This window comes from Nicotiana tomentosiformis, chromosome 11, assembly GCF_000390325.3.
Source record: "Nicotiana tomentosiformis chromosome 11, ASM39032v3, whole genome shotgun sequence".
NCBI classification, from domain to species: domain Eukaryota; kingdom Viridiplantae; phylum Streptophyta; class Magnoliopsida; order Solanales; family Solanaceae; genus Nicotiana; species Nicotiana tomentosiformis.
Window position 1 is genome coordinate 12,015,713 of NC_090822.1, and position 16,716 is coordinate 12,032,428.

The 16,716-nt window shown below is 39.6% G+C and overlaps 1 protein-coding gene across 1 annotated transcript; it reads right to left on the minus strand.

Moving 5' to 3' along the window:
• Window positions 1–4,637: 4,637 nt before the first annotated feature.
• Window positions 4,638–5,222, minus strand: LOC104100431 (uncharacterized). The gene has a single exon (XM_009607657.2). The coding sequence runs from the start codon at window positions 5,220–5,222 to the stop codon at window positions 4,638–4,640; it is 585 nt and encodes a 194-aa protein (XP_009605952.2).
• Between the last annotated feature and the right edge of the window lie 11,494 nt (window positions 5,223–16,716).

Below are 16,716 nucleotides of genomic sequence, written 5' to 3' on the forward strand. Positions count from 1 at the left end.
TCCCAGTGGGAATTTTGCTATCGAGCCAAAGATTATCTAACTGCCCCATAGTGGTTCTTCGCTTGTGTACCCTTCTATTAAAGGTCTTATTGTTGCTGTTGAAACTTTCTTTGTAGTATGCTTTTCGTTGCTGCCTCATTAAATACCTTTCCCGAAAAAAACCTGGACGAATGGAAAAAGAGTGCAGCACATACTTTCAGTACAACAGCAATAATATCTCTTGAGGTGTGCCACATTGCAGTTGCTTGGCAACTTTTCCCCATCCTGATTCTCCAACTCGTATGAACCTTTCCCGGTGAGAGCTAAGACCTGGTAGGGGCCTTCCCAAGTTAGACCTAGCTTCCCTGCATTGAGTTCTCAGGTGTTTTAAGTTATTTTTCTTAGAACCAAGTCTCCCACTTTAAAATAATAGAGGTTGGCTCTTCGATTATAATATCTTTCCATTATCTGCTTCTGGGTTGCCATTCTTATATGTGCCAAGTCCCTGCGCTAATCGAGTAGCTCCAAGTTGACTAACATTGCTTCGTTGTTTGTCTCTTCACTTGCCTAGAAATATCTCAAGGTAGGCTCTCCTACTTCCAAAGGGATTAAGGCTTCTGCTCCGTACACGAGGGAAAAAAGAGTTTCTCCTGTGCTCGATTTAGACGTTACGCCCATCGCAATCCAGGTTGTTCCTTAGTCCATTTACCTTTAGCCGCTACCAACCTTTTCTTGAGATTTTGTATAATCACTTTGTTTGTCGATTCCGCTTGACCATTTGCGCTCGGATGATAGGGTGAAGATGTGATTCTCTAGATTTTCAAATCTTCAACGAACTTTTTGATCTTTGCGCCTATAAATTGTGGCCCGTTATCGCATGCTATCTCTTTTGGTATTCCAAATCTGCAAATTATGTTCTCCCACAAGAAATCCCACTTCACGTTCACCAATCTTCTGATAAGGACCCGCTTCAATCCACTTAGAAAAATAGTCAGTTAAAATTAAAAGAAACCTTACCTTACCAGGGGCCGGCGACAGTGGTCCGACGATATCCATTCCACACTTCATGAATGACCATGGAGATAAAACATAATGTAATGGTTCTGCTAGTTGATGTACCAATGGTGCGTAGCGTTGGCACTAATCGCATATTTGCACGAAAGCTTTGGCGTCTTGTTCCATTCGAGGCCAATAATATCCCGCCCTTACCAATTTTAGCACTAAGGAGTCTATGCCTGAATAATTTCCACATATTCCTTCGTGGACTTCTCACATAACATAATTAGCTTCGGACACTCCCAAGCATCGGGCCAGTGGGCCTTGGAAAGAATTCCTGTATAGTTGGACTCCTTTGAAGTTATATTGTGCTGCTTTGGCGCGTAGTGCCCGGGACTCCTTGGAGTCTTCGGGAAACTTCCCGTGCTCAAGATAATCTATGATCTCATTCCTCCAGTCCCAGACCAAATTAGTCGTATTTACCTCATAATAGCTATCTGCGTCCAGGACTGAGTGCATGAGTTGTACTACCATCCCGGAATTCGATCCCGTCATTTCTGTTGATGAACCGAGGTTAGCTAATGCATCTGCTTCTGCATTTTCTTCCCTCGGGATGTGAGTAATCGACCACTCCCAAAATCAAGCCAGCAGAGCATGGACCTTCACTACGTATTATTGCATGCGCTCCTCTTTGGTTTCAAAGATCCCGTAGACCTGATTTACCACCAGTTGGGAGTTGCATTTGATTTCTATGACCTCAGAATCTAGTCCCCGGGCCAGTTCGAGTCCTGTAATCAAAGCTTCATACTCTGCTTCGTTGTTAGTTAAATGGACCGTTTTTATGGCATGCTTTAGGGTTTCTCCCGAAGGCGTGGTTAACACTATGCCAAGCCCGGACCCCTTTATGTTGGAAGTTCATTCCATAAATAAGGTCCAAACTCCCGATGTCGATTCTGACACCATGACTGCTTCCTTGGTTGCCATAGGCAGCAATCCCAGACTGAAATCGGCCACAAAGTCAGCCAAAACTTGTGACTTAATCGCAGTCCTCGATTTATACTCTATGTCAAATTCACTCATTTCGATGACCCATTTGGCCAATCTACCCAAGCATTCGAGTTTGTAGAAGATGTTCCGTAGGGGAAAGGTGGTCACCACAGCTATCGGGTGACATTGGAAGTAAGGCCTCAGCTTCCGAGCGGCGACCACGAAAGCCAACTTCTCCAAATATGGGTAGCGAGTTTCTGCTTCCATAAAATTTCTACTAACGCAATAAATGGGAGATTGCGTACCTTCGTCCTCACAGACTAAAACTGCGCTTACCGCTACCTCCGAGACTACGAGGTAAACTAAGAGTGTTTCACCTTCCTTTGGTTTTGATAGTAACGGAGGGCTTGACAAGTACCTTTTCAAATCTCTCAAAGCATGCTGGCATTCCTGGGTCCATTCGAAGTTGTTTTTCTTTTTGAGCAGCATGAAGAAACAATGGCATTTTTCTAATGACCGGGAAATAAACCTGCTTAAAGCGACCAATCTTCGTGTGAGCCTTTGAACTTCTTTCACGCTTGATAGATGGTCCGGGATGTCTTCGATGGCTTTGATCTTATCGTGGTTTACCTCAATCCTCCTTTGTAATATCAGAAATCCTAGAAACTTGCCGGAGCTGACCCCGAGCACGCACTTCTCAAGGTTAAGCTCCATGTTATGCTTCCTTAGGATGTCAAAAGTTTCTTACAGATACTTAATATTATCACCTGCGTTCAATGACTTAATGAGCATATAGTCTATATAAACTTCCATAGTCTTCCCTATTTGTTTTTCAAACATATTGTTTATGAGCCGTTGATAAGTGACTCCAGCGATCTTTAGCCCTAAGGGCATCACATTATAGAAATATGTGCCGAAATTCGTTATGAACGAAGTTTTTTCCTGATCCTCCGGGTTCATCTTAATTTGGTTGTACCTGGAATAAGCATCAAGGAAACGCATTAACTCGTGCCCGTCCGTCGCATCAATCATTTGATCGATGTTTGGCAATGGGAACAAGTCTATTGAGCACGTCTTATTCAAGTCCTTATAATCTACACATATGCGGAATTTATTATTTTTCTTAGGAACTACTACTACATTAGATAGCCAGTCTGGATACTTTACCTTTCGGATTGAACCGGTATCAAGTAGGCGAGTTACCTCTTCTTTGACGAATTTATTTCTGGCCTCCGCAATAGGGCGTTTCTTTTGTCTTACCGGAGGGATGTTGGGATCCAAGCTTAGCTTGTGTACGGCCACTTCCGTTGGTATACCTGTCATATCCGCATACGACCACGCAAAACAATCGGCATTATATTTAAGAAATTCAATAAAGCCAAACCTGAGCTCGGGGTACAATCTTGTCCCCAAGTGGAATTTCCTCTCCAAGAACTTTTTAAACAATGCAACTTGCTCGAGCTCTTCTGCTGTGGATTTTGTAGCATCCGTCTCTTCTGGTACCTAGAAATATCTCGGCACCTGATAAGATTTCGACGCCTCTCTCCCTGGCTAACTTCAGTCGATTCGGGAGCAGGCACCGGTTCCTGTAATTTTTATGCCTCATGCTCCTTCCTTTTGCTACTGGAGACCGAAATCTCATTCATCTCCCTTGCCGCTGGTTGGTCGCCTCTTATCTATTTGATTCCTCCGGGTGTTGGGAATTTCAGCAACTGATGATACGTTGATGGTACGTCTCTCATCTCGTGCAACCACGGTTTTCCCAAAATAATATTATAACCCATTTCACCGTCCACAACTTCAAACAGAGCCGTCTTCATCACTTCTTCGGCGTTCGAGGGCAGCATGATCTCTCCTCGGGTTGTTACGCTTGCGAAGTTGAACCCGACAAGGAGTTTTGTGGCCGGAATGATGCTTCCGGTGAGTTTGGCTTGTTCTAATACCCTCCATTGTATAATATTGGCTACACTTCCTGGATATACCAGAACACGTTTGATTTTGAAATCTAGAACCTTTAAAGAAATTACCAGTGCATCTTTGTGCGGTAGCAACAATCCATCTGCGTCCTCCTCTGTGAAAGTGATGCCGTCTTCAGTTACTTCTCGGAGTCTCTTGCTATGGGTTATTGATACCTTCGTCTTTTTTGTTGCCGAGAAGGTGACCCCGTTGATCTCGTTCCCCCCGAAGATCATGTTGATCTTCTGGAGCGGGGGATCTTCTCCTGCTTTCGAGGGCTCCGCGTTATCACAGTTGCGGCCATAATTATTCTTGGCCCGATCACTTAAGAATTCCCTGAGATGGCCATTTTTCAATAATGTCGCTACTTCTTCACGTAGATGTCGGCAGTCCCTAGTCCAGTGGCCATTCGTACTGTGGTACTCGCACCACAAATTTGGATCCCTCTGGCTCGGATCGGACCTCATCGACTTCGGGAACCATGCTTCTTTAATGTTTCTCATAGTTGGTACCAACTCCACTACACTGCCATTGAATTTGTATTCTGACAGCCTGGGGTAGGAAGGATCCCATGTACTTGACGCTTCTTTGTCCTGCAAGGATCTGTTGTTCTGACTGCGATCAGTTCTTCTGTCGGTAACGAACCTATCTGCCGACCGAAAACCTCTGCCGCATCCTTTGGCCCGTTCATAGGCAAAAAACTGACCCCTCAAAGACCGTCAATCTTTGTCGAAATTGTCTTTTGATTTTTCTTTACTCTTCTCCCGTCCTTTTGCTGACGACGGGAAGCCAATCTGATCATTTTCAATCCTTATCTTAGACTCGTACCAGTTGTGTACATCCGTCCAAGTCATTACTTGGAACTCAAGCAAGCTCTCCTTCAATTTTTGGGAAGCGTCAGAACTTCTCAGATTCAGACCCTTGGTAAATGCTCGAGCCGCCCATTCATCTGGAACAACCAGGAGCAACATTCTCTCCTTTTGGAACCGGATGACGAATTCCCGCAGCAACTCGGGATCTCCTTGTGCAATTCTAAATATGTCGGCCTTTCGGGCCTGCACCTTTCTGGCCCCGGTATGGGCCTTAATAAAAGAGTCTGCGAGCATCTCAAAGGAATCTACGGAATGCTCGGGTAACAACGAATACCACGTCAAGGCTCTCCTCATGAGAGTCTCTCTGAATTTCTTCAGCAAAACAAATTCAATCTCGTGGGGAGCTAAATCGTTCCCCTTTACTGTCGTTGTATAGGTGGTAATATGTTCCTGAGGGTCTGAAGTTCCATCATACTTCGGCACGTCGGGCATTTTAAATCTCTTCGAGATTAATTCTGGTGCCGCGCTTGGTTTGTACGGCAGCTGAGTATACTTCTTTGAGACCGGCCCTTTTATCACTTGTGGCGTACCCAGGATTTGGTCCATGCGGATGTTCACTTCCCTCATAAACCGTAAGAGTTCGCTCTTGAAGGGATCGTTCTCGTTGTTAGGGCCGAATCCGCTCCCCTAGCCCCATCGGAGCCAACCTCGCCCCTCGGGGTATTGTTGTCTACCCTCTGGCGTTGTTTGATTCGCTGGAGCATCGGGAGGACCTGGACCTTGTCCATTCGCATTATTGGAAGCCCCCGAGAATGCCTGCTTCAACTTCGTCATAACCTTATCCTGACGTGTGAGATGGCCTAGAATGACCGCTTGTTGCTCTTGCAGGACCCTTACCGCTTCAACAACATGCTCCTCTTCAGCATCATCGGGAGTCGCCTCCCGAACATGTCGCGGGTGCCTCCTGTCGTGGACCGGCGTAGCATCATTCCCTTCATTGCGGGTGTCACTGACTGAATCCTCATGATGAGGTTGGTCTCCTTTGGCTTCAAGATTGTGTGTTGTAAATACCATTATCTGCCATTTTTTACGATGACAAATAATCAAAACACGTTAGTAAAAAAGAGAAGGATCAACTTAATTACACGACTATCTAGGCCCTACGGTGGGCACCAAATTATTTATGCATAAAACGGTACAGTTGAATTTATACGTGGTTTCTAAACACTTGAATTATTTGATCCTAAATAATAAAATAATTGACAAAATACGCAATACTTAGCCTTGAAATGAAGACAAAATAGCAGAAACAATAATTCCGGGAGTAGGGCTTTCGACCACAATAGTAATGAAATCAAGGATTAAGAAGATAAAATTGTATAAAGCTTTGAATTGATTATAGCATAAGTTTTCCAGAAAATTCATGTATTTACAATGATAATAAAGCTTACAATTTATAGCTGCAACTAGGGAACAAGGTCCTAGAATAATGACCTTCTTTAATGTCAATTATGAGGGCCATTGAAGAATGTGTAACGATGAGCATAACTGACAAATTCTTTGTAACGGACAACGTACTAAATGCTGTGGAATATTCTCCATTAAATGCTACCGGGCGGCAGGTATTTATTGCATCTTTATGAGCGTCATTCTTTCCGATGACAAATGGAACGATTGTCTTCGGTTTTAACTATCCTCCGCATTCGACTCCACGTGTCACTCTCTTATGCAACCACTTAGCATAACATATTTTACCCTATATATTATTGCTTCCAGATTCAGTAAATAATAGAAAATAAGTTTCAAGGTCAGGTATATATACGAATTAATTCCTTTTCCACAATACACAATTTTTTGTGAATGATTTTCCATCTCTGTCTCTCTATTTTTTCAACTGTCTTTCTCTATTTTCTGATTTTTCCCTTCTTACTAAGTACATACTATACACACTAACAGTTGACTAATATCGCGTATTAGATGGAAGGAAAAATATTCCCGACAGCTATACATGTTCATGTAACACTGAACAAGTTGGCTAATTAAAAGTCAAGTCTACCAGTTTAGTTGTCACTACTATAGTAATTGAAGGAGTTTAATTAGTTCTATGCGTGGACAGTGTACGTATATATTTTTTTCACCATCAGATAAAATTAACTTACAATAACAATTACCTCTTCACATCAAACACATGATAATCGATTTAATAAACTAAACATAAAGGATAAACCTACTATAAATAATGTTAAAATATTTTATACTGTCAGCCAGTGGTGGAGCTAGGTGGGCGGAAAATGGTTCATCCAAACTCCCTTCGCCGAGAGATTACATTATATTATATATATATATATATATATATATATATATATATATAAAACATGATAATCAATTTAATAAATTGAAAATAAAGGAAAAACCTGCTATAAAATAATGTTAAATTACTCTATACTGTCAGCCAGTGATGGAGCTAGGTGGGCGGAAGAGGGTTAATATATATATATATATATATATGGGATGTTGAATGCCTTTGACTTCTCTGCTTATTTAAGTTTTTTTATTTTTTGAACCACCTTTTGGTGAATAACCTGGAACCGCTGCCACTGCTGTCAGCGTGTATATAACTTCATATCAAGAGTTAATTTGAATCCCAGATTCATAAAATCCTACCAACTAGGACACAGAGCGAAGAATTGAAAAAGAAATTGAAATTAATATAATTAATGGAACATCTTTCTTACAATTTTTCAAGTGATTCATTGAATTACAAAGAGTAACATTATCGTGCAAACAATTGTGTAATTGTTGCAGTGTCAACTTCTCCAATTTCCTGTACTGAGCCATTTGGATTACCAACTTCTTCATCTTCCCTTGAAGAAAATGCAGGCCTTTTGGGAGAATTCATAGCTAAATTCAGATCCTTTAATAAATACGAAACTTCTAACATTGTAGGCCTATCCAATGGATTTTTTTGGACACATAATAGGGCAATTTGCATGCATTTCAATAGTTTACAAGATGAGGTTGTATCATCAAGTGATGGATCCATAAACTCCATACCATTTCCATCTCTCCACATCTCAAATGCCTGGATTATAAAAGAAAAAGTTAAAATAAATTTAATTAAATACAACAATAACATACTCGGTGTATTTTCACAAGTGAGATCTGGAAATGATAGTGTATACACAGACCTTACCCTTATCTTGTGGAGGTAGAGAGATTGTTCACGATAGACTCTTGGCTCAAGATTTAACATATATACACTATTTTGTGGCCAGAATGATGCTTCCGGTGAGTTTGGCTTATTCCAATACCCTCCATTGTATGATATTGGCTGAACTTCCTGGATCCACCAGAACACGTTTGATTTTTCAATCTAGTACATTTAAAGAATTTACCAGTGCATCGTTGTGCGATGGAAATAGTCCTCCTCCGTGAAAGTGGTGTCGTCTTGAGCGACTTCCCGGAGTCTCTTGCTATGGGTTATTGATATCTTCGTCTTTTTTTCTGCCGAGAAGGTGACCCCGTTGATCTCATTCCCCCCGAAGATCATGTTGATCTTCTAGCGCGGGGGATCTTCTCCTGCTTTCGAGGGCTCCGCATTATCACAGTTGCGACCATAATTATTCTTGGCCCAGTCACTTAAGAATTCCTTGAGATGGCTATTTTTCAATAGTGTCTCCACTTCTTCACGCAGATGTCGGCAATCCCCAGTCCGGTGGCCATTCGTGCTGTGGTACTCGCACGACAAATTGGGATCCCTTTGGCTGGGATCGGACCTCATCAGCTTAGGGAACCATGCTTCTCTAGTGTTTCCCATAGCTGATACCAACTCCACTATACTGACGTTGAATTTGTATTCTGACAGCCTGGGGTAGGAAGGATCCCGTGTACCTGATGTTTCTTTGTCCTGCAAGGATCTGTTGTTCTGATCGCGATCAGTTCTTCTGTCGGTAACGAACCTGTCTGCCGACGGAAAACCTCTGTCGCATCCTTCGGCCTATTCGTAGGGCAAAAATTGACCCCTCGAAGACCGCCTATATTTGTCGAAATCATCTTTTGATTTTTCTTTACTCTTCTCCCGTCCTTTTGCCGACGACGTGAAGCCAATCTGATCATCTTCAATCCTTATCTTAGGCTCGTTCCGGTTGTGGACATCCACTCAAGTCGTCACTTGGAACTCAAGCAAGCTTTCCTTCAATTTCCGGGAAGCGTCAGAGCTTCTCAGATTCAGACCCTTGGTGAATGCTCCAGCCGCCCATTCATCCGGAACATCCGAGAGCAACATCCTCTCCTTTTGGAACCCGATGACGAATTTCCGTAGCAACTCAGACTCTCCTTGTGCAATTCTGAATATGTAGGCCTTTCGGGCCTGTATCTTTCTGGGCCCAGCATGGGCCTTAATAAAATAGTCCGCGAGCATCTCAAAGGAATCTATGGAATGCTCGGGTAACAGCGAATACCACATCAAGTCTCTCCTCGTGAGAGTCTCTCCGAATTTCTTCAACAAAACAAATTCAATCCCGCGGGGAGCTAAATCATTCCCCTTTACCGCCGTTGTATAGGTGGTAATATGCTCTTGAGGGTCTGAAGTCCCATCATACTTCGACACCTCGGGCATTTTAAATCGCTCCGAGATTAATTCTGGTACCGCGCTTGGTTTGTACGGCAGCTGAGTATACTTCTTTGAGTCCGGCCCTTTCAGCACCGGTGGCGCACCCAGGATTTTGTCCATGCGGGTGTTCACTTCCTTCATAAAACGTAAGAGTTCTCTCTTGAATTGATCCTTCTCATTGTTGAGGCCGAATCAGCTCCCCTCCCAGCCCCATCGGAGCCAACCTCGCCCCTCAGGGTGTTGTTGTCTACCCTCTGCATTGTTTGATTCTCGGGAGCATCGGGACAAACTGGACCTCGTCCATTCGCATTATTGGAAGTCCTCGACAACGCCTGCTTCAACTCTGTCATAACCTTATCATGTCGTGTGAGATGGCCTAGAATGATCGCTTGTTGCTCTTGCAGGACCCTTACCGCTTCAACAACATGCTCCTCTTCAGCATCATCGAGAGTCGCCTCCCGAACATGTCGCAAGTACCGCCTCTCGTGGACCGGCGTAGCATCGTTCCCCTCATTGCGGGCGTCACTCACTGAATCCTCATGATGAGGCTGGTGTCCTTGGGCCTCAAGATTGTGTATGTTGTTAACACCATTATCTGCGATTTTTTGCTAAGACAAATAATCAAAACACGTTAGTAAAAGAGGGAAGGAACAACTTAATTACACGGTTGTCTAGGTTCCAAACTGTTTACCCATAAAACGGTACAGTTGAATTTATACATGGTTTCTAGACAAGTGAATTATTTGATCCTGAATAATAAAATAATTAAAGAAATACATAATACTTAGCCTTGAAATGAAGACAAAATAGTAAAAACAGTCATTCCGAGAGCAGGGCTTCCGGGCACAATACTAATGAAATCAAGAATTAAAAAGATAAAATTTTATAAAGCTTTGAATTGATTATAGCATAAGTTTGCGAGAAAATTCGTGTCCTTTACAATGATAACAGAGCTCACAATTTATAGTTGCACCTAGGGAACAAAGTCCTAGGATCATGCCCTTCTTTAATGTCAATTATGAGGGCCATCGAAGAATGTGTAACAGTGAGCATAACTGACAAATTCTTTGTAACGGGCAGTATACTAAATGCTGTGGAATATTCTCCATTAAATGCTACCGGGCGACAGGTATTTATTGCATCTTTATGAGCGTTATTCTTTCCGGTGACAAATAGAACAGTTGTCTTCGGTTTTAACTATCATCCGCCTACGGTTCCACATGTCACTCTCTTGTACAACCACTTAACATAACATATTTTACCCTATATAATATTGGTTCCAGATTCAGAAAATAATAGAAAATAAGTTTCAAGGTCAGGTATATATACGAATTTCCATCTCTGTCTCTCTATTTTCTGATTTTTCCCTTCTTACTAAGTACATACTATACACACTAACAGTTGACTAATATCGCGTATTAGATGGAAGGAAAAATATTCCCGACAGGTATACATGTTCATGTAACACTGTAACAAGTTGGCTAATTAAAAGTCAAGTCTACCAGTTTAGTTGTCACTGCTATAGTAATTGAACGAGTTTAATTATTTCTATGCATGGACAATGTACGCGTATATATTTTTTCCAGCATTTGATAAAATTAACTTACAATAACAACTACCTCTTCACATCAAACATGATAATCGATTTAATAAGTTGAAAATAAAGGAAAAACTTGCTATATATAATGTTAAAATTTTTTTATACCGTCGGCCAGTGGAGGAGTTAGGTGGGCGGAAGAGGGTTCATCCGAACTCCCTTCGCCGAGAGATCAGATTACATTATATATATATATATATAACAACTACCTCTTCACATCAAACATGATAATCGATTTAATAAATTGAAAATAAAGGAAAAACCTGCTATAAATAATGTTAAATTACTTTGTACTGTCAGCAAGTGGCGGAGCTAGGTGGGCGGAAGAGGGTTCATCCGAACTCCCTTCGCCGAGAGTGTGTGTATATATATATATATATATATTGAATGCCTTTGACTTCTCTGCATATTTAAGTTTTTTTATTTTTTGAACCACCATTTGGTGAATATCCTGGAACCGCCGCCACTGCTGTCAGCGTGTATATAACTTCATATCAAGAGTTAATTTGAATCCCAGATTCATAAAATTCTACCAACTAGGACACAGAGCGAAGAATTGAAAAAGAAATTGAAATTAATATAATTAATGGAACATCTTTCTTACAATTTTTCAAGTGATTCATTGAATTACAAAGAGTAACATTATCGTGCAAACAATTGTGTAATTGTTGCAGTGTCAACTTCTCCAATTTCCTGTACTGAGCCATTTGGATTACCAACTTCTTCATCTTCCCTTGAAGAAAATGCAGGCCTTTTGGGAGAATTCATAGCTAAATTCACATCCTTTAATAAATACGAAACTTTTAACATTGTAGGCCTATCCAATGGATTTTTTTGGACACATAATAGGGCAATTTGCATGCATTTCAATAGTTTACAAGATGAGGTTGTATCATCAAGTGATGGATCCATAAACTCCATACCATTTCCATCTCTCCACATCTCAAATGCCTGGATTATAAAAGAAAAAGTTAAAATAAATTTAATTAAATACTGTTGGGATTTTAAGCTTGTGTAGCTTAAAGAGGGTGAATGAGAAATGGAGAAAAAATAAAATATTTGAGTTTCCCTTGGAATGAAATGAAGCTATCCTTACAGCTAACCGAATACTCAACAGAGTACCCCACAGCAAAACGCAATCTATTCCATATGAAAAATGGAAAGGAAGAAAACCCAACTTGAAATATTTCAAAGTGTGGGGGTGTCTAGCAAAGGTACAAGTTTCTTTACCTAATATGGTTAAAATCGGACCAAAAACTGTTGATTGCGTTTTCATTGGATATGCTACAAACAGTAAAGCATGTCGGTTTTTGGTTCATAAATCCGATAATCCCGAAATTTACGTTAATACGGTAATGGAATCAGATAATGTTGAATTCTTTGAAAGCATCTATCCGTATAAAACTGAATGTGAGTCGTTAAGTGAAAGACCTAAACGACCTCGGGAAGAACCAAAGGAAAATACTCCAAGTATAGAAGATCCAAGGCGTAGCAAACGTCAAAGAACATCTACTTCCTTTGGACCAGATTTTGTGACATTCTTGCTTGAAAATGAGCCTCAAACTTTTAAAGCAGCTATGTCATCTTCTGATTCAGCGTTTTGGAAAGAGGCAAACAATAGTGAGATTCAATCAATTTTGGATAACCATACATGGAAATTGGTAGATCTTCCTGCAGGAAATAAGCCTTTAGGTTCGAAATGGATCTTTAAACGGAAAGTGAAAGCTGATGGCACTATTGACAAATATAAGGCAAGACTTATTGTCAAAGGTTATAGACAAAAGGAAGGCCTTGATTACTTTGACACTTACTCGCCAGTAACGAGGATAACATCTATTAGGGTGTTAGTGGCACTAGCGGTCGTGTATGGTCTTGAAATCCATCAAATGGATATTAAAATAACTTTCTTAAATGGAGAATTAGAGGAAGAGATTTACATAGAATAACCTGCGGGTTTTGTGGTAACTGGTAAAGAAAAGAAAGTGTGCAAACTTGTTAAGTCGCTTTATGGACTTAAACAAGCACCCAAATAATGGCATGCCAAATTTGACCAAACAATGTTGGCAAGTTGGTTTAAAATCAACGAGTGTGACAAATGTGTTTATATTAAAAACACTCCAGGTCATGAAGTCATTGTTTGTTTATATGTTGATGACATGTCGATAATGAGCAAAAACATGGCAGATATAAATGCTACTAAGCGCATGTTCGCTAGCAAATTCGATATGAAAGACTTAGGAGTTGCTGATATGATCTTAGGAATCAGAATTCACAAGACTCTACAAGGTCTAGCATTATCACAGTCTCACTACATTGAAAAGGTACTTGACAAGTTCAAGTATTTGGATTTCAAAATTGCCAAGACTCCAATTGACGTGAGTTATGCACTTCAAAAGAATGAAGGTGAAAGTGATTCACAACTGGATTATGCAAGAGTATTGGGAAGTCTGATGTATATCATGAATTATACACGACCAGATATAGCATGTGCTATTAGTAAACTGAGTCGGTTTATAAGTAATCCCAATCACATACATTGGATGGGAATGAAACGAGTTTTGGGATATCTCAAACATACCCAAAATTACGCTTTGCATTATAACAAATAACCCTCCGTGATCGAGGGATATAGTGATACAAATTGGATCACTGGATCATCTGAAGTTAAATCCACGAGTAGATATGTTTTCACAATTGGGGATGGAGCAGTGTCTTGGAAATCATCCAAACAAACGTGCATCGCCCGTTCTACAATAGAATCTGAATTCATAGCTTTAGATAAGGCCGGTGAAGAAGTTGAATGGCTCCGGAATTTCTTGGAAGATATTCCATTTTGGCCCAAACGTTTGGCACCTATTTGTATACATTGTGATAGTTAAGCAGTAATAGGCAGGGCAGGGAGCGTTATGTATAACGAAAAATCTCGTCATATACGATAGAGACACAATACCGTTAGACAACTACTTTCTAGTGGTGTTATCACAATTGAATACATAAAGTCAAGAGATAACGTGTCAGATCCACTTACAAAAGGCCTATCTAGAGAGGCAGTTGAAAGATCATCAAAGGAAATGGGGTTAAGGTTTAGGACAAGTCATCATGACGGTAACTCTACCTAGTAGACTGGAGATCCCACGAACTAGGTTCAAAGAGATCAAACAAAGTTATGAATGACGGTTCAATATTGTCAAATAACTCAACCCATTCTCGTGATGAAGACAATGTTCAGAAATCGAGGTAAAGCATTAAGGCTTTTTGATGAGTTAACAAAGCTTAAAGGTTTTTAATGATTTGCTAAGTCTGGCAGGATATGACCAGATAGTGTGTCTACAGGATTATACGTTTAGAAATCATCTATATAAGTGTGAAGTGTAAGCCGCTTCAAGGGGAATGAAATTAAAGGCCCATTCTCTAAGCACTCATGAAACCAGGCGGTGTTCATGGCTGAAACGAACACAACCGTGATAACCATAGATGGTTAAGGATTGATTGTGTGACTTATGTTGTCTAGGTATACAACAAAGATCGACGGTTCAAAGATATCAAATCTACCATTTGACCGAGTATATCCGATATAAGTTCACTACGGAAAGTTCAAAGGGAAATCTACTTATCCAGATGCAATTAATTCTTGCATGTAAAACACACACGCGTCTGTGCATTCCTTTATTTTATAGCCATTCCCTATTCATGTGGGGGATTGTTGGAATTTTAAGCTTGTGTAGCTTAAAGAGGGTGAATGAGAAATAGAGGGAAAATGAAATATTTGAGTTTCTCTTGGCAAAGGGACATTGTCCCATATCGGAGGAAGAAAAGGCTTTTGATGGGTATATATATAATTGATCTTCTTCTATCTCTTAAAGAGTTAAGAAGAAGGCAAGCCTTGCTCCGTCGTCGTCGTCGCTCGCTCGACTTCGGCTTCGGTCAAAGATCGATTGATTGATTAATCTTTTTGGATAAAATTTCTTTCAATTATTTATTTAATTAATTAAATAATTAACGAAAAATTCAATCCGGAATAATTCATGACCCGCGACCCGGTTCGGTCAGGCCCGTTTTCTTTCCCGGATTATTTTAAATATATTTTCCCGCAATATTTCAAATAACCCTGTTCCAACAGCCATGACTGTTTCTGAAAGGTTGCAAACCTTTTCAGAAACAATGCCAGCAACTCTATAAATAGAGTTTGAATCCCAGAATCTTTTCTTACGAAATTTTCTGCGCTTCTTCTTCTGCACAAAAATTCCAGTGTGTTTTACAGCCTTCGAGTGGCTCGCTGTTCACCGGCGTTTTTTTACCAACATTCCGGTGAATTAAATCGTTCTATCCTGGGAGGATATATTCCAGCACCTCGGGTACTTGAGGGGAATAATTTCCTTAAGGACACACTGTGTATTCAGTGAGCTCGATTTATTCTTATACTGCTTTTTCCAGAATTTATTTCGTTAAACAAGTATTACTAACTTTCTGTTTTATTTTTTCAGAAAGTTTAATTGTTTATTACAGCAATACAGAATTATAACAACAATAACATACCAGGTGTATTTTCACAAGTGAGATCTGGGAAGGATAGTGTATACACAGACCTTACCCTTATCTTGTGAAGGTAGAGAGATTGTTCACGATAGACTCTCGACTCAAGATTTAACATATATACACTGGTAGTGTAAAGTATTTTTATAGTATCAATATACTTTTATCTGTTCTAATAGATATTACCTATCGTACTTTTCAGTTACAAATCTCACTTAATTAATATGAGTGGTTATTTGTTGTCCTATTTTAGATGACATGATTGTATAAAAATTCTCTTATATTATCAGCATATAAAAGTTAAGCTCTTTATTATATGAGTTTATTTGTGATACAGTGACAGTGTAGAGTTTTTTTTTATACTCTTAGGTCATCTAAAACATAGCAACATGTAACTATATAAAACATACAACTTGCTACAAATAGGTTAAAATATGTTAGATAGTGTAAAATTCTTTTACAATATCGGAGTAAATAAGTTAAACCCTAATTAAATACTTAGTAAACATATATTGAAATTATAATCACAACTCACATATTCAAGAAGGTTCAAGTTTTCATCTGGACCGTGTAGGCATGTATTCTTCTTTCCACTTATGATTTGAAGAAAAAGTACTCCAAAGCTGAAAACATCAGATTTTGTTGAATAGATGCCTTGTTCCACATATTCAGGTGGAATATAACCCCTGCAATTCATTGAAAATATAGATATGGTAAATTAAGAATATAATCATAATTCATAAGAATGCTTTTTGCTAAGATATACATATGAATAAATGAGTCTAACGATAGTTTAAGAAATTTATACAATATATTCAAATCACCCAAAAGATATTTATAAGTAACTTTTCATAAATTGAAACTAAGTCAGGTTGCCTTTCTACGACAAATAAATATAACTTGATAGTGTATTTTTTTTTTTTTAATATAGTCAGTGTATATAAATTAAACTCTAAATATATATATATTACTTACATTGTTCCAACTACTCGTAGGGTATTTGCTTCAACTTCATCCTTCTTAAATATTCTTGCCATTCCAAAGTCAGAGATCTTTGGTTTCATATCTATATCCAATAAAATATTGCTGGCTTTCAAATCCCTATGAATAATTGTTAATCTTGAGTATTCTTGGAGATATAGGAGCCCTTGAATAATGCCTTCAATTACTTGAACTCGTTTTTCCCAATTTAGAAGTAATCTTCTGACTTGATCTATATGAAAAATCAAGTTGATGGAAAAAAA